General features: G+C 52.7%; 1 protein-coding gene across 4 annotated transcripts in view; it reads left to right on the top strand.

Moving 5' to 3' along the window:
- GFRA2 (GDNF family receptor alpha 2) overlaps window positions 1-22,719 on the top strand; it is an 88,737-nt gene that overhangs the window by 21,328 nt on the left and 44,690 nt on the right. For all 4 annotated transcript variants that reach the window (XM_032389070.1, XM_032389074.1, XM_032389073.1 and 1 more), the window contains one exon: window positions 11,245-11,599. In XM_032389070.1, the coding sequence (XP_032244961.1) occupies window positions 11,245-11,599 (355 nt within the window). The remainder of the gene's footprint in view (window positions 1-11,244; window positions 11,600-22,719) is intronic.

Raw genomic sequence — 22,719 nt, 5'->3', positions numbered from 1 at the left:
TCGCCGGAGACAGAGAAAAACAGAAGACAAGCCAACAAACAAATGAACAGCACCACCAACAAAAAGATAGTGAGGAACGCCATGCAGGATTAAATAGGAGGACAGGACAGAGGTGGCTGGTGGGTCTTCCAGATTGGAAATGCCAAAATCGGACTCCCAGGAAGGATCCCACCATGGAGTCCAGGGAATGGCAGAGGGCACATCTAGGGGAAGGTCCCCAGGAGGGGACGCCATGAGGGAGGGTGGGGCCTGGGGAGGCCATGTGGCTGGGGCCCAGTGAGTGAGGTGGAGGTGGTGTTTGGGAGGTGGGCACAGATGCAGGCAGGGGCCAGCTCACTGGGATGCTGCCGGCAAGTTAAGGACTCTGCATTTCATTTTAAGGGTGATGAGAAACGTTGGAGGATTTTAGGCACTTGAGCAGCACAGTATGATTTCTGCTTTTGAAAAGCTTACTCCTGCGCTGTGGGAGAGTGGACCATGGGGCGGGGAGGGGCACAGGCAGGGGAGGAAGCTGGCGAGCAGTGAGAGGCCGTTGCACTGGCTGGACTCCTAAGACAGTAGCGGGTGAAGGGGGTGCATGATCTGGGGTCTGGCGTGGGACGGAGCTAAGGACAACTCTGGTAATTTAGGCTTGAACAGTGATGGTACTGCTGGATATTAGGATGGGAAAGAGGGAAGGAGAGGTTGGGGGGGGGGCCAGTAATCCAGAGTTCTCTGTCGGCCACAGTAGGGTGGAGGTGCTAGTCAGACCTCCGCCTGAAAATGCCAGTAGGCAGTTGGATGTAAGCCTGGAGTTCTGAGGAGAGGTCAGGGTTGATGTATAGATGGAGAGTCGTTAGCATATAGATGGCGTTTAAAGCCATGAACCCATGAGGTCACCTAGCAAGAGTGTGTGGACAGAAAGACAGGGAGGCTGGGCTCTCCATGCAGGGGACGAAGAGCAAGCAAAGAAACTGAGATAAGGGCCAATGAGGAAGGGGAAACCAAGGAAAGGGTGAGGGGGGAAGCCGAGGGAAGCACAGGTCTCAAGAGGGAGGAAGGGGTCAGCTATGCCAAATGTAGCCAAGAGGTCAAGTCAGAGAAGTTTAAAGACATGACCATTGCGTTTGGCAGCATGGAGGCCACTAACGACCTTGGCTGGACTGTCCTTAGTGGGGCCGTGGGTTGGAAACTTGATTTGGGGAGGATGGAAGAGTGGGTGTGAGGTAGGAAGGTAAAAACAGCAACCGTAGGTGGCTTTTTGGAATTTCTTTGTGAAGAAGGACTTTTCATGGTGAGAAAAGTATATTTCATAGTCAGTAAAAAAAATTTTAGCTTGTGGTTGGTGCCTCCAATCCTTCATCCATTCACTACAAATAGAAAATGCTGATGAAGGATTTAGGTGAATCACATCAATACGAAATGCTTCAATTTTGGTTCTAATTTTTATAAACACAAAATTAAAGCTAACATATCATTGTGGGAATTGGTGTGAGTATGGTAAAATTCCTGGTTAAAAAACCCCACCCAAACTACATTTAAAAAGACACAGAGCCCTCGAAAGTGGCCAAAAAAGTCCCTTCAAAAGGTGAAATGATGAAATTTTAATTTTTAATTGCTTAAAACACAAAATTAAGACCAATAAGCCTTTTGAAGAATTGGAGAAAGAACTCTGACAGTGGTTAAGATTTGACAAAATATAAAATGATATTCAAGAGCAATTGATTTTTGGAATTTATTTTCAGTGAATTTGCCATTCATCAAATTGACTTTCGGTGTTGGTCCACTTCCAAAAATACAGCTGACCCTGGAGAGTGCTGGGGTGGTTGCGTGTTGTGTGGGGCTGGAGGGGAGGGGAAGTCCCAGAGAAGGTTGAGGATATAAGGGAGCCTGGGACTGCCGCTGGTTTGAGGGGCAGCACCCAGAGCAGCAGGGACAAAGGTTGCGGTCCCACTGGATCCCTGGGCCTTGAGTGAGGACAGAGGACTGGCAGGCGAGGCATCCTGGGATTGGCAAGGTCATCTCTTGGGGAAGTTGAGGTACCACTTCATGCAGATGGTATGGGGCTCCCGGCCACCACTCTCATTGGCGAGGAAGATCCTGGAGTTCCTGCTCTCTTAGGCTTCTGGATGAGCAGAGAGCACTCTGGAGCCTTCCTCTTGATCACCAGTGAGGAGACTGGGCACCCTTCTATCTTTTGGGGTGTGGTGTGTGAGGCTGGAGCAAGGGGTACACGAGATGGGCCTCTTCCTGCAGGGTTATGTGACAATGGAGAGATGGAGGGAGGGAAGATCTTTCCAGGTGGGGGACATATTCGTAAACAAGCATTTATGGTGCATGTGCCACGTTCCGGAAACCCGGAGAGACATTTTTATCTACATTATCCTGTCTAATCTTTAGCACTGTCCTGTGTGCAGGCAGGCTGGGTGTTTATCCTCATTTTGCAGATAAGGAAAAGAAATGAGACTCAAAGAATTTGCATAACCTGCTTGCTCTGCTAGTTGGTGGCCCAGCTAGGTCCTCTGCCTCCCCACTGGGCCAGAGTGCCTGCTCATAATCACCAGTCCAGCCCTGAGCAGGGACGGGCAGGGACACTTGTGGAGCCTGCAGAGCGAGGCTTAGGCCAAGGGTAAGTTTCCATCTGTTATTTGATTATAATCTCATTCAGACTGGAATGTAAGCTCCAGGAGGGCAGGAGCCTTTGTTGCTTTCGTTCATTTCTCTAGCTGTGCTCCACGTGTAGTGGGTGCTCAGTGTGCAGATGTTGGGACAGTGAGTGAATCTTGAGGGGCAGCTGGGCATGGGTATCCCCATGAGGGCGAGGGGTGTGGAGGTGATGGTGTGGGTGGCTACAACCCAATGGGGAAGGTGGGCTCCCTCTAGCTCCCCACCTGTCCTGCCTTCCATCCAGCCCCATTTAGAGTTTGTTTTGTCTATATCTCATTGTCACTTGCCTCTCTGTTCACCCTTACGTCCCCAATCATTTGGACTCAGTTGACTGTCCTTCTCTTTGAAGCTCTTGGCTTGGCTTCCAGGACACCTGACTTTCCACAACCTCCTGGTCCACTCCTTCCTATTTCCCTAAATGATGGTGTCCGAAGCTCTGTCCTGAGCCCTTTCCTCTTCTTTATCGTCACCCCCAACCTAGGCAACCTCATTTAGTCCTATGGCACTAAATAGCCTCTGTGTCGGTCATGCTGTTTTATGCCTCTAACTCAGACCTACCTCCTGCACTCCAGACTCATTTGTCCTTCTGCCTTTTCAACATCTCCACTTGGACATCTAGTAGGCATCTCAAACTTCAGTGAAAACAGAATGATGCATTTAGTTCTGCCCTCCTTCTCCCCTCCAGGTCTTTCCTGTTTCACAAAGTGATTCCACCATCCACCTGCTGGTCAGGCCCAAAACCTGGATTTCTCTTTCTCCTTATTCAGTGTCCAACCCATCCTGTTGGTTTTATCTCTAAGTTATGTGCAGAATGGGCTCAATTTTTGACATCTTTGTAGTCACTACTATACCCAGGCTACCATCTGTGGCTTCTCTTTCTTTTGCTTCATTAAGGAAACTTCAGCCACTTTACCCTTCCTTCAGCCTGTGAACATGCCAAGCTCATGCCTGTCTCAGGACCTTTGCACTTGCTTGGGATTCTCTTACCTTGGATTATTTGGGATGTTATCATGCCAAGCTCATGCCTGTCTCAGGACCTTTCCCTTTTGCTTGGGATTCTCTTACCTTGGATTTTTTGCACGTTTCACTCCTCCTGCCCACCATGCTTTTCAACTTGGATGTTACCTCCTAGGACAGGCCTTCCCATCCCCCATTCATTCTCTTCTGAATTCCCTTAGTTTATTTTCTTCATAGCACTTACCAGCACTTTAAATTACCTTATTTATTTGTTCATATGTTTATCATCAGTCTTTCACTAGACTGAAAGCCTCTGGAGAGAATGGACTTTGTCTTTCCAGTTCACAGCTGGATTTCTAGGGCAAGTGGTCAATACATGAAAATATTTGTTGACTCACAGCTGTGTGACTGACTGCCAGCCGACAGGGACTTGGGGTCTGTCCATGGAGGATGCAGGTGCGGTTGTGAGCCCTCATATATGTGAACGTGTTTCTGTGCGTGTACATGCTGTGTTTACATGGGGCCAGGGTGGACTCCTTTTAGCCTGTTTCTAAATGAGGTGGAATGGGAGCTTCCTCTCTCCCTGCAGCCCTCAATGTTTTACACTTGTGTGTGTGTGTGTGTGTGTGTGTATGTATAGGGGGGTGAGGGTAGGCAGGAGAATCACAAAATGTAGAAGACCATACAGTTCAAAACCTGTCCTTTTTCAGGTGAGGAAGTGAGACCCAGAGAAGGCCAGGCTTTGTCTGGGGATTGACATACTGGGAGAGGCAGAGACAGAATCAGGCCTCTGACTCCCATTCTAGTGGCAGAGCTGCAGAGTATGGCCCAGGGAACCAGGGTGGGCTTGGGCTGGACGTTGCAGCCGGAAATGAGATTAGGGGCAAGCGACTAGGCTGGCAGTTTCCTGGAAGGCCAGGAGGGGAGCAGAAACACCCAGCGCCCCATTGGCTTGCAAGTATCACAGAATGGTGTCTTATTTCTGTTCCCATAGGGAGAGGCCTGTTGGTGGTTGGAAAGTCTGCCTTGATGGGCCTCCTGGTTGGGTTGGGGGCATGCTCTGATGACCACAGAGGGCCTTCAGTTGCCTTCTGCTGAGGGTGGGTTTGGTAAATGGTGTGCTGGATCGGGTGTGTGCGTGTTTGAGGAGGGGCGCTGGCAGCCCAGCCCCCGCTCCAAGTCAGTGGTCCTGCAAGTTTGGAAGGCTGCCTCAGAATCATGGGGGAACTTGCAAAATCCAGATTCTTAGGCACCAGCCATAGAGCTCTTGACAGGGAGGCGTGGCGCCTGTGCATCTGCATGTAACAGGCACTTCAGGTGACTCACAAACGCACCAAAGTTGAAGGACCTCAACCGTAAATCAGTGACTTCCCTCTGACTGCATGTGCCCTGCTGCTGCAATGGGAGATGGGCGTGGGAATAAATATTTTCTTTTTTTTTTTTTTTTTTTAAAGATTTTATTTATTTATTTGACAGAGAGAGACACAGCGAGAGAGGGAACACAAGCAGGGGGAATGGGAGAGGGAGAAGCAGGCTTCCCGCGGAGCAGAGAGCCCGATGTGGGGCTCGATCCCAGGACGCTGGGATCATGACCTGAGCCGAAGGCAGACGCTCAACGACTGAGCCACCCAGGCGCCCCAAATATTTTCATTTTAATAGCAGTGCATTTTTACACGTGTTAGAAAAATTCAGAACTAACAGAGATGTTATCATTTAGGATAAATCCGGGTAGGTATTAAAAAATTTAAAGGGGCTCCTGGGTGGTTCAGTCGGTTAAGCGTCTGACTCTTGGTTTCTGCTCGGGTCGTGATCTCAGGGTTTTGAGATCGAGCCTGGTGTGGGGCTCCATGCTCAGTGTGGAGTCTGCCTGCGAGTCTCTCCTTCCTCCTCTGCTCCTCCCCTTGTACATGTGCTCACTCGCTGTCTCTCCAATAAATAAATAAATCCTTAAAAAAATTTAAAAAGTGAGTCAATTGAAGAAATTTATGCATCTCACTTGTGTATTAGGAGTTTTATTTAAAGGAGAAATTAAGTATTTGTACGTGTGGTACTGGTAACATGGCTGAAATGATAAAGGTGGACCTAGGTGACTGTGGTGTGGCGAAGCCCCCTCCATACAAGTGTCACACGCTTACTTCAAGGAGAACAGTTTGAAGATCTAGGGACAGTTGGTCACCGGCTCGGGGCAGCACCCCAGGAGGGAAGAGGGGAGGTCGGCGAGGCTTGGCTGGGGTGAGGGAGCCCCTCTACAGTTGTTCGCCTGGCCTGCCTCAGGGTGGGACAGGGAGGGAGGGCAGGAAGAAGCCAGAGTGTGTCCCCCGGGCTGGAGCCAGGAGGCTGAGTTCCCTGAGGTTTTGGAAAGTACCAGGCCTGGTTCAATCCCCCTCGCTCTCCCTGGGGCAGCTGTTTGCCTTTACTCCTTGGCCCATCTGGGCTCCTCTGGGCAGGCCTGGGAGACCCGTGTAGGGAGGAGCAGAGTGAGTGTAGAGAGCAGGCTGGCCTAGGCCTGAATCCTTCGCCGGTCCTGTGTGGTCTCTGCCAGGGGTGTGGAGGGGGCGCGAGGGGAGGGTAGCTGGGGCCTCCCTCCTTGCCCTTTGGACAGTTTAGTCAAGGGGCTGAGGCCCACACTGGGTGAGGCTCCCCTTTGCAATCCAGCCCTCCCTCCTTCCTCCCCCAGTGGGGGCTCTGGAAGAGAAAACAAAGCCTTCCGGAGCCAGGGGAGAGGCGGCTCAGTGGTGGGAGAGAGTGCGTGTGGGAGGGGCTGTGTGCTCGGCCTGCCTGCCCGGGAACGTGCCTCCTTGCTTGGAGGGAAAGCCGCGCCCAGCCAGCCTCTGGGGCCGTTCCCCACCCGGGGCGGGCAGCCGCTCCGGGAGGGTCCGAAGGGGCCATTCCCCACCGGGGCGGGCAGCCGCTCCGGGAGGGTCCGAAGGAGCCGAAGGGGCCGTTGCCCACCGGCGCGGGCACCCGCTCCGGGAGGGTCCGAAGGGGCCGTTCCCCACCAGGGTGGGCACCTGCTCCGGGAGGGTCCGAAGGGTCCGAAGGGGCCGTTCCCCACCAGGGCGGGCACCCGCTCAGGGAGGGTAGGAAGGGGCCTCTTCCCTGTAACTAGGCAATTGCTGTTACTGTTGCCACATTTACTGTTTTTTCTAGGAAATTTACCAAGTTTTGGCCCAGGGGTTTACATTTCCCGCCCCCTAGCACAAGCTTTCACTATTCAGGCTCCAAATGGAAGGTACTGAGGCTGTAATTACACCGGCATTAGCTCAGGAACACGCTGAGAGGAGCGGGAGCGGAGCACCTGGGGAACCTAAAAGCAGCCGGGGGCCTAAATTAGCTGCTGCTAGGCATGCGGAGTCGCCCCGTTCCTCTCCGGGGGCCCTCGCAGTCCTTGCTCCCCTCACCTCCACCCCAGGCTGCTTCACTCGCTCTTCCCTTCTGCCCGCCAGCGTCCTGACAGGTGCAAGGAACGTGGAAGAACAGCCTGGCTGGCGGGGGAGAGAAGCCTTTGTAGAGGGAGTGCCCCCAGAACAGCCTGTGTGCAGACGGGTGTCCTTGGATCCTGGCCCCGGGCAGGATGGTGTGGCCTCAGCTCGGGGCGACTGCTCGGGAGGCTGCATCCCACTGTGGACAAGCCCCTGTTCTGCTCTCTGGGGCTCCTCTTTCAGTCTCCATCTCCAGGCATCCTGAATTGCTGTCAGCGCCTCCCAGCTTTTGCCCCAGCTCTTTGTTGGCTCAGCCTGGGACCCGCTTTGTACTCTTTTTGCTTCCTCTGACTCATCCTGTAGGTTCAGCAGAGATGCCACTGCTTCTGTGACCTCTGGTCTAGGCACGATGCTTTCCTCTCTGCTCCCACAGCACCCTGACTTCCCTGACACACAGTTCAGCCCCTTTGTTTCCAGCTGGGTCTCTGAGGAAGTGCTTGGCACGTAGTGGGCCTTCAATAAAGATCTGTTTATCCAATGAGTAGGAAAACCAACCTTGATTCCCTTTCTGCCTTAATCCCCCTTTTTATAAGAAGAAGAGAGGAAACTTTTCTCTTGCTGCCTTTGTAGGGCTGTTGTTGGCAGGGTGTCGGGGTGAGGCCCAGTCTTCGTCCATCATCCTCCGACTTTCACATCTGAGCCCTTCTGGGCCACACTGATACTTGATTACATATGGTCTTGTATTGACCACTATTGCTGGCTCTGTGTCATTTTGGCTTCTTTAATAATATTAACCAACAACTTTTGAGTACTTGTTAGGAATTAAATATTATTCTAAGTACGTTTATTCTTTCACTTGTTAAATTTGTCTTCAACACCTACCATGCACCAGACATTGGGAAATATGGGTACAGCAGTGAGTACAACCAATAAAGCCTCTGCTTTTATGGCGTTTATATTTGACACAAACAAATGACTAAGGAAGTGTATACTATGGTAGATGGTGATGAGTTGTGGGAAAAAGGGATCAGAGTAGGGATAATGGGAGTAGCTTCTTATTATGTATAGGGTGGTTGGGAAGGATTCACAGACAAGGTAGCATTTGAACAGAGACCTGAAAGAAGTGAGGAAAGGTAATGGGGGAGAGCTTTCCAGGAAGAGGAAGCAGCAAGTGCAAAGGCCCTGAGGTCAGGGCACAGTCCAGGAAGAGCAAGGAGGCCCTTGTGACTGGAATGGAGGAAGTGACCAGGAAGAGTAGGAGGTGAGGTCATATAGGGCAGTGCTGCCTAATAGAAATATGAGTCACCTATATAATTCTAAGTTTTCTAGTAGCCACATTAAAAAAATAAAAAGAAGTAAAAGTAATTTTAACAATATATTTGTTTAATATATTTCCAGAAGATTATTATTTTAATATGTAGTCAAACTAAAAAATTATTAATGAAATGCTTTACATGATTTTTATTTTTTCTTAGCACATCTTCAAAATCTGGTGTATATTTTCAAAATCTGGTGTGGACATCCCATTTTGGGCTAGCCACATTTCAGGTGCAATGGCCATGTGTGGCTAGTGGCTACTGTACTGGACAGCACAGATAGAGAGACCATGTCCCGAGTGAGATGGGAAGCCACAGGAAGTGTTGGGGCCCAGGAGCATTATTTCTCTGCCTTGGGTTCTAGAAGGTTCACTCCAGCTGCGATGAGAGGATTGTTTTGAGGCAGGGGTTGGGGTGGGCTCCAGGACAGAGCAGGGCAACTGGGAAGCGAGGCTCTTGCCAGCATGCAGTGATGATGGCTTGGACCATGGTGGGAGCAGTGGTGGTGGTGAGAAGTGGTTGGATTCTGCATGTGTTTTGGAGTTGGAACTGCCTGGTTTGTCTGACGTGGTGTGTGAATGCGAGAGGAGTCATGGAAGTGCCAAGATTTTTGGCCTGAGCTACCGGGAGTGTGAGTTGTTTTCAGACGGATCAGGAGGACTGGGGCTGGGGAACAGCCTTGCGGGGAACATGTGGGTTTGGTTAAATTTGAGATGTGGGTGTCAGCCTTCCAGGTAGAGTGGGCAAGCAGGCAGTTGGACATACGAATCTGGGGTCCAGGGGGAGGTCTGGGTGGGGACAAGCCATGAGGGCCCCGGGGAGTAGGTGCACAGAGAGAAGAGGGGGCTGAGCCCTGGAGGAGAAGGTGGAAGGCTGCTTATGCGAGAACAGAAGACCAACAGAGAGGGGAAGGGAGTGAGGAAAGGGGGCCAGAGGGGGCCACCGGCTGTGTCCAGTGTCCTGATGGGCTGAGGACGAGGAAGCCCCAGGATCCCTGACCACTGACAAGAGCGGGAGGCAAATGCCAGGCTGCAGTGGGTCCAGGTGAGACCAGGAGGGGAGAAAGAGACTGTTGGAATGGACAACTCCTTTGAGGGGTTTGCTTTCAAGGAAGCAGAAAAATAGGGTGGTACCTTAACGGTGGGTATATGGTCATTAGGAGGCTTTTTTTCCTAAAGATGGGTGGTGTAACACCTGATGGGGATGATTTCGTAGACAGGGCAAAGTTATCATGCAGGAGAGAGAAAAAAATGAGCGATCTCTTTCATGCTCACAACAAGGCTATGTGGGAGATACTGTTATGCAGATGGGGAAACTGAGGCAAAGCCACTTGTTCAAAGCCACACAGCAGGGCCATTTAATGCCGATGGCTCAGTTCTGGAACACCCAGTCTTAACCGCTATGCTATTCTGTCTCTTGGTTTCCTAGCTAGATTTGTGAGCTCTTTGAGAATTGGGACGAGCTCTTACACATCTGTATCTGACACAGCACCCAGCAGAGAGGGCTGTGCAGAGGTGGGGTTTGATAGATCTTTAGTGACCCAGAGACCCGGAGACCAGGAACGGTGCTGGAAATGCTCAGGCACCTGTGGTGGCCACGGGAGGGGGGCATGGTGTCAGCCTCCCTCACCCCGCATCCTTCCCAACACCTTCCAGGACCTTGCATGACGTGGGTGGTGCTCACTAAATATTGGCAAGCATTTACTGGGTGGATGAAGAATGAATGAAGAGGCTGCGGCTCATCGGTCCTAAAAGCTAAACTGATGGTGTACACAGTGCTGGCACGACTGGGTCCCTGCTCTGGTTTACTACCAGTGTGCTGGGTGACCTGGGGCAAACCTTGCCCGCTTAGTGCCTCAGTTTCCTTATCTGCGAAATCAAGAGGTGGGGTTAGGTGATCGCCCATCTGGCTCTCATCAGAATGTCTCAGGTGGGCATGTGCAGACTGGATTCCTGCCTCCCTCCTCTGACTGTTGTCAGGATGGACAAGAGGCACTCTGTAGGTGGGGGGTCGGCTGGCAGCGGAGGGTCAGGTGGTTGTTAGAAGAGCTGAGACCTGCGGGATGGGGTAGCCACCACAAAAGGAACCCGACAATTTCTGAGAATTCTGCTTTGTGTCCAAGACATTCCGTTCTGTGGGCAGCGATGCAGAACTCAAAGGCATGGCGCTAACGCCAAGTCCCACATCCAGCACACCTACCCTTTGGCTGGCTATGCGCTCAGCCCTGTTAGAGTCCGAGGCTGGTCTTCAGCCCCTACCTCACACTACCGGGCTCCCACCTGCACTGTCCTTTTTAGTGGTTCTCCCGACTAACTAACCGCTGCAGCACCCCCGCCTTGGGGCATTTTGAAACGTGTAGGGACAGCTTCAGTGGTCCTATGGTGGGGGTGAGGGTGGTGGCAGTGGTGCTGTTTGTACTCTGGCTGCTGAAGATCCTGTGACGAGGACTGTCCCTCCCTAAATGCCAGCAGGACCCTGACCAGAAGCCCGCGCAAGTGTGCTGCTGCTGGGTGCTCAGGGGCCTGGGGGCCCATCCTGCCTCAGCTGCCACTCAGTCGTACACCCTGAGCCAGTCATTTTATTTCCTGTTTGTGAACAGGACTACGAACACCTAGTTGCTTGCCATTTTGGTTGTGGTAAGATTTAAATAAGACCCAATTAACAGTCCTCATCATCAGAGCTCCCCACAGGTACAGCCTGCTCTGTACCAGGCGCTGTCCTACGCAGGTACAAGTGCCTGGACCTGTTTATTCGCTCATTTAATCCTGGCTGTGTCCCCACCTCACCGATGAGGAAACTGAGGCAAAGGGCACCGTGGACGCTGGGAGGCATCCCCAGGGAGCGGGTGGCTGTGGGCTTCCGGTGCCCGGGCAGGCCTGTGACCCGCTCTCCTTCCGCTCCAGGGACAGGGGCAGACCCGGCGGTCAGCGCCAAGAGCAACCACTGCCTGGACGCCGCCAAGGCCTGCAACCTGAACGACAACTGCAAGAAGCTACGCTCCTCCTACATCTCCATCTGCAACCGCGAGATCTCGCCCACCGAGCGCTGCAACCGCCGCAAGTGCCACAAGGCCCTGCGCCAGTTCTTCGACCGGGTGCCCAGCGAGTACACCTACCGCATGCTCTTCTGCTCCTGCCAAGACCAGGCGTGCGCCGAGCGCCGCCGGCAGACCATCCTGCCCAGCTGCTCCTACGAGGACAAGGAGAAGCCCAACTGCCTGGACCTCCGCGGCGTGTGCCGGACCGACCACCTGTGCCGGTAAGCGCGCCGCCGCCGCCGCTCCCCACCCTGCGCTTCCCGGCCCCGCAGAGGGGGCCTCGGACATGCGCAGACCCCGTTGCCGGCCGCTTCGTTCGTTCGGCGCAGGTTTATGGTTTGTCTGCCTACTCCGTGCTCAGCTCGTGCTCAGCTGGGTGCCGAAGCCGAGGTGAACAAGCCAAGGAGCAGAGAATTTCAAAGCATAGACCCCTAGAGCCTGGACTAAGAAGGGACCTTCAGTGAATTGGGTCCCACCTCTGGAGGAAGCCCCCACCTCAGGTCCCCGTGAGGTCATGTGGCCACCAGGACGGGGCTCCGGTAAATCCCAGAGGTAGCTCCCAGTAGGCTGGTGCTGCCGTGCCGTGCGGGCTGGAGTCTGACTGCCTGGGTTTGACTTTCCCGCTCACTAGCTGTGTGATTCGGAGCAAGTTGTAAACTTTCTTGAGTCGCCATTCGTTCAGCTGTAAACGGGAGTAAACGTGCCCACATCACAGGGTTATCCTGAGGATTAGAGGATGTGATGTGTGCCCAAATTTCAGCACAGAGCCTGGCTTAGAGGAAATGCTTAGTAAGTGTAGCCTAATTATCAGGAAGGTTTTTTTGGTTGTCGTTAGAGTGAGTTGAAATGTGCTTCTTTAGAGTTCTGCCTTCCCTGTTTGTTGTTAAGCACTTCTCTAGCCGCCGTGGCGCCCAGCACTCAGTTCTAAGGGTGTGCGGAGGTGAATGCTGTGCTCTGCGAGGAACAGCCGGTGCAGAAGGGGAGACAGACGAGGCAGCGATCCCAGGGTAGGGGATGAGGGCTGTGGGCTCTCAGATGAGGCTGCATCGGGAAGGGACATCTGCCTCAGCCTGGGGGTCTAGGGGAGCGGGCCTTGAGCTGAACCTTGAAAAATGAGAAGGAGAAAGCCAGGGAATGTTGTCAGCTGGAGAAGCATATGCAGAGGCTGGAGGGTAGGAGAGAGCCTGGCCTTATGGGGCGCTGCGGATGGTGGGCGCACGTGGTGAGGGCTGTGAGGTGGGGGGCCACAAGAAGTTTGCTTACTCTGTGCTGGACGTCGGTTTATTATATGGTTTATTGAATTTAATTCTCACAACAAAGCTACGAGGTAGATGACTATTACCATTTTTATCTGTCACATGAGGAGATTGAGATACAGAAGGTAGTTTGCCTAAGGTCACAGAGCTCATACATTTCGGAGCTGGGATCCATCCATCCCGCTGCTTTCCAGCGTAGCGCCCTGGCCTGCACTAAGACGGCAGCCGCAGGAGCGGAGAGAAGTGTATCATTTCAGATATGGTTGGTAAGTAGACTCGACAGGACTGGGTGATTGGTTGAAAGTTCGTTCCCCGGAGGCAGAAGTCATTTCTGTTTTGTTTACACCACACCTCGTCCTACACAGAGAGCCTGGCACATGGTGAGCACTCCACAATCATTACTTGAATGGACAAATGAATGGGGACCGCCATGTTTCCTAGTCGAGTAATTATGGGACGAAGGAGCTATTCAGCGTGTGGTGGGGGGAGGTTTGGATGTGCAGCATTTGCGGTGCCTGGAGGACCGTTGTCATTCCCTTGGCTATGCCTGGGGGCATGCCCAGTAAAGGGGCTGAAGTGGAGAAGTGGGTTTGGGAGCTGTTGGGTGCCTTACTGGTGATTAAAGCTCCATCAGTGAGTGGAATGGTGCAGGGTGGGTTGGTGGAGCCCAAGAGGGAGTCTAGGCTGGAGATGCCTACAGATTTGGGCATCCTCAGTGTTTTGGTGATAAGAGAAGCCATTGGTGTGGATAGTGAAGCAGAACTCTGCTAGACACACGAGTTCTTCAGGGAGGGGCAGAGGAAGGAGAACTTGTGACAGGGAGGCTCGAGGTGGAAGGACAGCCAGGAGAGAGTGGGCCAGAATCCAGAAGAGAAGGGGGTTCCTGAGGGAGGCAGTGATTGAGACGTGGTGCCTCGTGGTGTGGATGTGCGTGTGTGTGTGTGAGTGTGAGTGTGAGGGTGTAGCAAAGTGTATGTGTGTGGTGTATATGTGTGAGGGAGTGTGTGAATCTGTGTGAGTGAGTGAGTGAGTGGAGGGTGGAAGCCAGCTGTGGTTGGTCTAGGCCTGGCAGGAGGCAGATGTGGAGTACCGAGGCAGAGGCTGCAGAGGGAAGAGAGGCCTCTTTGTACCATGGGAGTGCTGGGGCCATGTTGGATGAAGGGGGAGCGCTAGTTTGGTTTGGAAAACAGGCAGTGCCTGAGTTCAGAGGGCTCCGGTCCTGATCCCCCGAGCTAGCTGCAGGGCTCTGGAAAACTGTGAAGAAGGTGGGCCTTTCTCTTTTGCTTGCTTAAAAAAATAGGCCTTATCACCTACGGACACTGATTGAGGCAATTTAAAATAAACTATGCAGGGGCGCTTGGGTGGCTCAGTCAGTTATGTGGCTGACTCTTGATTTTGGCTCAGGTCACGTCTCAGGGTCCTGGGATCGAGCCCACATAAGGCTTCATGCTGGAGCCTGGGGATTCTCTCTCCCTTTCCCTCTTTCCCTCCTCCTGCTCACACACACTCTCTCCCTCCCTCTCTAAAATAAATAAATAAATCTTTAAAAAGAAAACAAAAGAAACTTTGCATACAACAGGAGCATGGTTGGAAGAAAAAACCGAGGGCCTTGCAAAGGAAGTCAGGAGTGAATGCCACAGGTGTGCAATCTAGCAGTCACCGAGCTGGAGCTCTGAGCCTCATGGTGGCTGGGATAAAGTGGCACTATGAGTCCCAAAACACGATGGAAGGGGGCAGAGTGGTTCTTGGATGGAGAGGCATTCTCTCCTTCTAGGTGCTAACACGACCTGCCAGGCTGCCTTACCCAGTGTCAGTGCAATGACAGACGGGCCAGGAGCTGGTTCTGGGAGGAAGCTGGAGGGCCAGCTGAGTCCAAGCCCGGGGACGGCAGGCCAGGGCCTTCAGGAGCCTGTGCACACATGTGGGCCGGGTGCACCACGGCAGCGGGCCCCCCCCCAGCCATCTTGATGAGGAGCGAGTGGTAGCAGAGGAACCCCAGCACCCCCTTCACGAGTCCTCTGTTACGGAAGGACATGTGTGGCTCCTGGGGGCATCTGTGGCCCTGAGGGAGGGGGGAGACTTCAGAGTAGGGTGGTTTCAGGCTTATAGAACCTCTGTGTCTGTTTGAAGAGCCAGAGGGGCTTTTTGTTTGTTTTCCCAGGGGTGGGGGGAGCCAGGAACGAGATAGGGGAATAAGCCTCACGTCATAGAACCAGAGGGGTGTTTCAACAAGTTTCAGTGTCGGGAGGGTCAGGAATGAGGCGTCTCCGGGGCTAAGGGCTGACGGTGTCTGAGGCACTGAGCCAGGTGGAGGGGTCTCTGGGCGTCAGGACGAAAAGTGGGATGGCAGCCGCCACAGGACCCACGACAGTGTAGTCTCTACATGTTTGAACTGGGTCCAGGGTAGAAGTTCTAGGTGCTCCAGGATGTGACAGGGTGAGCTCCTGGTCTAGACCAGGGCATCCCTCCACCCTTCCCTGCCCAGCCCCTCACCCCACATGGCTGTAAAGTGTGGTCGTGCAAGTGGAAGGGCAGGGATGGAGGATGGCCTGGAGCATTGTTCCGGCCTGGCCAGGTGTCCTCTGGGGAGCTTTGCCTATCAGCGTTGAGGCTTGAGTTGGGGTGGGAAAGGTGCCCTTGGGTGAAACAGAGTGATGGTGGGGGGCGGAAGTGGTCGTCGTGGACACACTCGAGCTGGAAGACCTGCCCTTGTTCTCCCGGGTGGTCCTGGATGGGCCATTTCACTCTTTATGCTCTCCTTTTCTTCATTGATCCCAGAGGGATGCTCACCAATCTCCAAGGACCCCTCCAGGTCTGTGAGTCAGTCTGTTGGGGTAGCCTTCTCCCACTGCACCTGCTCCACTCGAGGTTATATACCTGGAGAGATGAGCTCTCGGCACAAGAGGACACGGCAGAGACACCTCCTTGGGGTAGAGGATCTGGGAGGGCAGATTTGAAGGACCTAGGGGCAAGCCTGCAAGGAGAGGAGCTGATTGTTTTTCCATGCTCCTGCAAGCCTGACTTACTGACCCACAGACCCTTTCCCCATGTCCACGGAGGAGCCTAGTGGGGACGGGTGGCGGGAGGGGGGCATGTAGAGAAGAGGCAGCCCAGGCTTCATTCTCCACTATGCCCAGGAAGGAGCACCCTCCTTTCCCTTCCTAGCAATGGATCCTTTTAGGTTTCTGTCCTCCAGGGTGGGCATCATGGGTGGAAATCTTTGCTGTGAAATGGGAGAGCACAGTGCTGGGGTGTTTGGATCAGGAAGTGGACACCCCAAGCCTTCCTTTCCTGGATACTTTAATGGGCAAAGCTGGCTTTGATGGGGGTCACGGGGAAGCTTCTTTGAGCTGACTCTTTGAGAATGAGGCCCTGGCCTGCAGGCAGCTCTCAGAACCTGCCCTGTATCCCAGTGCTCTAGCACCCAGTCCTCACTCTGCCAAGCCTTCCTGGCCCACCTCACCTGGCACTACATTAAAGCAGGCCTGTTAGTCTGCTTTGGGGCATACTCAGAGGCAGGCCTTGTCCATCCCCAGTGTGATATTGAGCAGACTCTGCTGTGCCGTCTTGTGAAATGTCACTAACAAGGACATCTCCTTGTGGGGCTGGGGGTAAAGGGGAAGCACTTCAGAGTCCTCCCCTGGTTCTTTGGACCAGGATCAGCATGGAAGCTTCCTACTCTAGCCAAGATTCCAACTGGCCCAGAAGTTGCATACGCTATCTCTAGCCTTTGTCTGGTTCATATCCACTGAGCCTTTAGACCTGTAAACTTAAGACTAGGAGAGGCTTTTCCTTTTAAAGTCTTCTGATATGGAGTCTGGAAAGCCCGGAGAATCTCTTGGAATGAATCCATGGAATCTGGCTCAATTCTCTCACCCCATCCCTGCAATGGGCCATGACCTACTCTTTTTTTTCTTTAAAAACAATCTTTTGATTGCTACTCTCAACTTTCGCTCGTTGGAAGGATGGTCTGGATTGTGTGTGTGTGTGTGTGTGTGTGTGTGTACGTACGCATGTGCATGCATGGGGGTGGGGTGTGTGTGGCTGGGAAGCTGTGGGGAGGATGATTCTGTTGTCCTGTAAACTGTGTCCCTTTCAGGCCTTGTTTGGAAGAGGCTCTCTGAAACGTCGTGTTCCTCTTGGTCTACCAAGAGGACATAAATAACTCGGTGCTGGCCCTGTGCCATATCCTGGGCTGTAATTTAACCTCTGGGTGCTGAGGATGTGTATAAATAGATTCTAGCCTGGGGCTACCCTGGCTGCCTGGGTCTCTTCAAGCAGTGGCCACTGTCCTTGTCCAGAAGGACTGCTGGGAAGGCAGAGGGGTTGGGGTCCCCTCCATCAAGGTTGTCCACAGGGAATGGGGAGGAGTCCCTTTGGCAAGCTCGCCCTCTTGCTTAGCTTGGGGCATGTCTGGTGTCTGTAGGCAGTGTGTATGGACAGGTCCAAATTTGATTCTTGGCTCCCTGGAGTGGTCCCTCAGCGTCCTTTGGACTCTTTATAGAATCTGTTGGCTGATGTTTTTAGTGGGTTATCTCTAAACAGGAGCAAATGATTATTTGCAGGGGGTACGTGGGCTCTGGGACTTCCAAGCCTTCACTTCTTTCAAAGGAGAAAGTCTTGAATATCTTGAAATCATATACAGCGTTTCGCATGTATGTTCCAGAGAGAAATGCATTGCTTTCATTAGATCCTCAAAGGGTTTCTTGACCTCTCAAAGCTTACGAACCTCTGCCTTCTCTAGATGGCCAGCTTGGATGGGCTGTCTGGAGGATTGTGAGTGACTGATTCAGGATGCCTGCCACAGGCATGGGTGGGGCAAAATGGATGCCCTGATGGATTCCAGCCAGCGCTCCTGGGCCCAGTGGGTCACCCGGGGCAGGAGGAATGGGGGTCTTAGGGACATTCCTTTGTTCATTTGACAGCCATTTGTTGATCCTCCACTGTGGGCCAGGTCTTGTACTGGGATTAGAGAGCCGTGAAGTAGGTGGACGTCCTTACCCTCAGGGTGCTTACGAGTCCGTGCCAGAACACAGTGTTTATTGTTATTGCCTCTACAGCGAGAAACTAGATGATTGCATTTGCACTCAGGTTCTCTTGCCATCACAGTTCTGCTCTGCTACCTACCAGGTCTTCCCAGGGTCACTTTGGTGACACTGAGAGCAGCCCTTGTGGAGAGGAGCCACCGCACACGAACCTGGCTTAGGGGCCTGCCCGGGCTTGAGCAGAGCTCAGAGCTGAAAATTCCAGTCTTTTCCCAGAGCAGAGCTGTGCCCAGGAGTGCCATGGGGTAGAGAAGTCACCATCTTCCTCGCCAGTGGAGGGAGACTCTTTATGTGGGCAGCATTATGGGATCTTCAGCCTTGCTGGTGACCCCGAAGCCCAGCTTCCCACCGAGGATCCCATGCTGGCTCCTGCGGCTGACCTCAGTAGGGGTCCTGCTTGCCCTTGAGCTGTGGGCCAAGGATGCCCAAATGACTCCTCTTGGAATTTCCTGTGGTGCCTTGAGACCCAGTTGGAATGTTGAACATTATTTTGCTGAAGGCTTTGGGAAAATAAACAGGGTGAGAAGCTGCCGCCTGCATATATAATTTACATCTTCCGGCTCTGCCCACAGCAGGGGTATTTGCATGGCTGGGCAAAGAGTGCCTTTCACCTTTACTCTCCAGGCTTGCTGTCTGGGCGTCTGGGCTCCATAAAGCTCACACCTCACAGAGATGTGGTGGCGCACCTGCGCGAGAACCCCTGCATTACTGGATGATCAGCAGGAGGAATGGCCCATTTGGGGGAGATGCCACTGTGCAGGGAGAATCACTACAAGTCAGTAAGTTTTGGTGACACCAGAGGCATCCCTTCTAGTTGTGTGTGTGTTTGCTGACACAGGACTAGGGCACACTTTCGGCTACCCTCGTCTTGCACCGTTCCTTGGGCTCCTTGATTATTTCCACTTGCACTCATTGACGTGGGTGCTCTCCTGCTTTGCTAGTTAGTGTCTTAGTTTGCTGCTGCTGGAACAGAATATCATAGTCTGGGGGGCTGAAACAACAAACAGCTCTTTCTCACAGCTCTGGAGGCTAGTGGTCTGAGGTCAGGGTGCCAGCATGGTTAGGTTCTTGGAGAGGGCCCTCTTTGGGATTATGTCCTCATGCGACCTCCCTTGGAATGTGCATGCAGAGAGAGGTCTGGTGTTCTTCCTTTTTATATAAAGGCACACATTCCATCCTGAGGGTTCTACCCTCATGACCTAATCACCTCCAAATGCCATCACAGTGGGGATCAGGATTTTGACACATCAGTTTGGAGGGACATGAACATTCAATCTATGGCATGAAGACTTACCCTTCATTCACAGCCCTGTTTGGTCCTCATCTCCTAGCTCTGTCTTCTACTGATGCTTTCTAGAACTTGTCTGGATCCCTCATGTGGCACTGATCGCATGACTTTCCTTTAATACTTTATCTTCCCAGTGAGGTCTCTGGCTTTTATACTCTTATATTACTACTGTGTTGACTTGTTTACTTAACAGATATTTAGTAGGGGCCAGGCACTGCGCTAGACACTAGGTACTTACTGGAGAACATAATAGAAATGGTCCTTGTCCCCCTGGAGCATATAATCTGATGGAGGAGATAGGAGTAAACATTTGCAAAATGAGCAGGATGTAGAAATAGAAGATAATGGGGAAAGAAGCGGGGAGCTACATGGACAGGGGTCAGGAAAAGTTTATCTGAGGAGATGACATTTAAGCTGAGACCTGAAGCACGAAGCAGCCAGAAGTAAGGCAGATGGGAGAGAACATTTCATGCAGAGGGAATAGCATGTGCAGAAGTTTGGAGGAGGGTGGGAGCTTGGCATTGCCAGAATGGCTGGAGCAGAGGGGACCAGGGAGAGAGGAGCAGGCGGAGCGGGGAGCGGGGAGGCAGGGCCAGGTCACACAGGGCCTTGTGGGCCACGGCAAGGAGTTTGGATTTTGTTGTAGATTAAAGTATAGTTGACATACAATGTTATATTAGTTTCAGGTATGTGACAGTGATTTGACAATTCTATACATTACGCAGTGTTTGCTGTGATAAGTGTAGTCACCCTCTGTCACCGGACAAAGTAACTACACTATTATTGACTCTGTTCCCTGTGCTATTTGTTACATCCCCGTGACATATTTGTTTTATAACAAGGAATTTGGATTTTTTTCTGAGTACAATTAGAAGGAAGCTTTGAAGCCAACTAGTGACATTATTAAAATCACGATATGAAAAGATTACTTGGGCTGCTGTTTGGAGAGCCAAGGGAGGAGGCAAGAATGGCCTCAGAGAGCCGGGAAGAAGTTATCCTAGTATCACCAGACTGGAGGTGATGGCCGCTCAGGCCAAGGGGTGGCCGTGTGCAGGGAGATAAGTGGGCAGATGTGAGATATTTTGGAGATGGAAATGATATACCTTGATGGAGTGGAGGAGATGGAGGAATTTAGGGATAACCTGCTGCCTTCTGGCTTGAGCAGCTTGCTGTGTGATCGTGCCATTTTCTGAGATGGCAAAGGCTTGGACAGGGAGATAAATCAGGGATTCCATTTTGGGCATGTTAATTTTGAGATGCCTTTGAGACATTCCTATCTGGAGCTTGACAGGGGTTATAAATTCTGGGGGTCATTAGCATATTTCTGGTATTCAAGGCGAGGGCAATGGGCAGGGTCTCCCAGGGAGAGGCCGGCCTGGGCAGAGGCACTGAGAATGCGCCTGGCACCTTTAAGTGCCTGGTAAGGGGTTGGTGGTTGTCTTATGGTGCCCCAGGAGTCAGAAGGAGACTTTTGAGAAAGAGGGAGTGGATAGCTGTGCCAGATGCTGTTGAAAGGTCCAGAAAGATGAGGACACACAGCTAATTATTGGATTTGGGAAAGTGGAAGGCACTGGTGACTTCTTCTAGCAGTTCGGGCGAAGAGGTGATTATGGAAGCGTGATCAGAGCTAAAGAAATGTTCGTCAGTTTGTTGGTCAGAACTTCCTGGGAAAGATCCTCAAGGAAAGGAAGCACATGCAGCATGGAGAAGTTGCTCATCTGTGTGTTCAGTGGAGAAATGGCCAAGGGGAGCCTGTCCCCTGGCTTGGCTTTGAGAAGCATAGTGTGGGGGTCACTGCCCCCGTGGGCACTCTCAGGCGCTCCGCCATGGTACTCTGCAGGGCCTGGGGCCGCACCCTTGGCCAGGGGGAGTCTGTGATTCTGAGGTTGCTCAGCCCTGGGGAGAGCCCATGGTGTGGGCCCCATTTGCCTGATGGTCTCTGATGCTGACCCATACACTGCAATATGATTAGAACGCTGAACATCCCCACCTTCTATGTCCTCTTTGGGCTCTGAGGGGCCATGCTATGGCTGCCACCGACTCAGCTTTTCTAGCTATGACCAAAAGGGTCCTTAAAATATGAGAAGAGACCTTTCTTTAAGCCCCATGCTCTTCTGATCAACCTACATGACCCACCCTCCCAGAGAAGACAGCCTGGGGCTGCCCGAGGAGCCTTGCTTTTTCAGCTGTCCTCAGCGAGGAGAGACACACTACAACACTGAGGAGTGTTTGAGAGGTGCCCCTGGGGCTACCTGCATGGGCATTCCTCTCTGTGGTGTTCACGGGGTGGGGTGTGCCTTTTCCCATGGTCAGCCAGGATTCGTTCTTTGTCCTCTTGGGGTGGTATCCACAGCGAAGGGGCAGCCCTGTTCCCCTTCTTCCTGGTATCCTGGAGCTGGCCGTCCCCCTCAGGGCCCTTTTGGAGGCTCTTACAGAAGACTCACAGCCCTCATGCTGGTGGCCCTGTTATCCCAGGGTCTCTGAGGTGCCCTTACCTAGAGTAGAAGCAGGACACTGAGTTGTGCATGAAGGAAGAGTAAGATACTCACTCTTCATTATGGTGCCACAGGGAATTCAGGGATAACTGTTCACAGCCCGCCTTGCCCAAGGTGCATTGCTTCAGTCTGGCAGGGGTCCTCCCGAGTGGGCGACTTCTCCACCGCTTGGCCCATGGCGGGTGCTCTCTGAGCACTGTGACTTGCTCAAGAAAAGGCTCCCCAGATGTATTCTTCAGAGGGCGGAACAAAGCAGCTGGATTTAGTCCTGGCTTCAGATCCCCACCTTGGCAGTTGTGTGAGCTTGGGCAGTTTCTTTGACATCATGGAGCCTCTGTGTTCCTCGTCAGAATAAGGGCAGTAACACGATGATGACACGTTGAAGCTTGGTAACCATTCAGTGGGACTCCTGTGGGCATGGAGCTCCCAGGATGCTCAGGTAAACCACAGGCCTGCCCTAGTACTGGTTGTGAGGTGCGGGCCTTCCCCACTGAGGCTGCCGGGGGCCATTGCGGAAGGCAGCTTTGGGGGGATATCTGAGCCGAGTTTGAGGGAGGAATAGGCCTACACAAGGAGGCAGGCCTCTGGTCCTCACAGAGGGGATGTGTGTGTTAAGTGGGGGCCTGATGGAAGCACGGGAGAACCAGTTTGATTTCCTCCAGAAGACAGTGGGAAATCATGAAGTCTTTTAAGCAAGAGAATGACCTGATCCTGCCGGTGTTTTGGAACGATTTCTTGCGCTGCTGTGTACACAGTGGTCTGAGGAGAGTGAGGCTGGAGACAGAGAGCCCCACCGGGACCACATTGCGGTGGGGCCTGAGGTCAGGCTGAGGCAGAGGACTAGTGCGGAGGGGCTGGGTCAGAGACACACTTCGGAAACCTTCAGAGTCACTTCCGGGGGACTTACAGGACCGGGACTGGAGGGAGTGGGGAGTCCAGATTGATGCCATGGTCTCTGGCCCGGATGTCTGCTGACTGGTAAAGCCATCACCTGAGAGATGAGAGGAAGAGGAGGAGGTCTAGGCACAGAGGGAAGATATCTGGGTCTCAAACCTGTTGTTGGAAGCAAGTAGAAATCCAGTGAAGTGTTAGTGTATGTGGGAGTTCCGGAGAGAGACTGGGGCTTGGGATCGAGATTATGAGATTAAGGGAAGTAATACAGGAAGAGCAGTGAGCATGGGGCCTGGCACATAGGCACGAGGTAAACATTAGTTCCTTCAAAGAGCGTATAAGCTCATTTGGGGAGACAAGGCTCAC

Source organism: Phoca vitulina, unplaced genomic scaffold (assembly GCF_004348235.1).
Source record: "Phoca vitulina isolate PV1807 unplaced genomic scaffold, GSC_HSeal_1.0 scaffold53, whole genome shotgun sequence".
Taxonomy (NCBI): domain Eukaryota; kingdom Metazoa; phylum Chordata; class Mammalia; order Carnivora; family Phocidae; genus Phoca; species Phoca vitulina.
The sequence above is the reverse complement of the archived record's forward strand: the minus strand, read 5'-3'. Positions and strand labels throughout refer to the sequence as shown.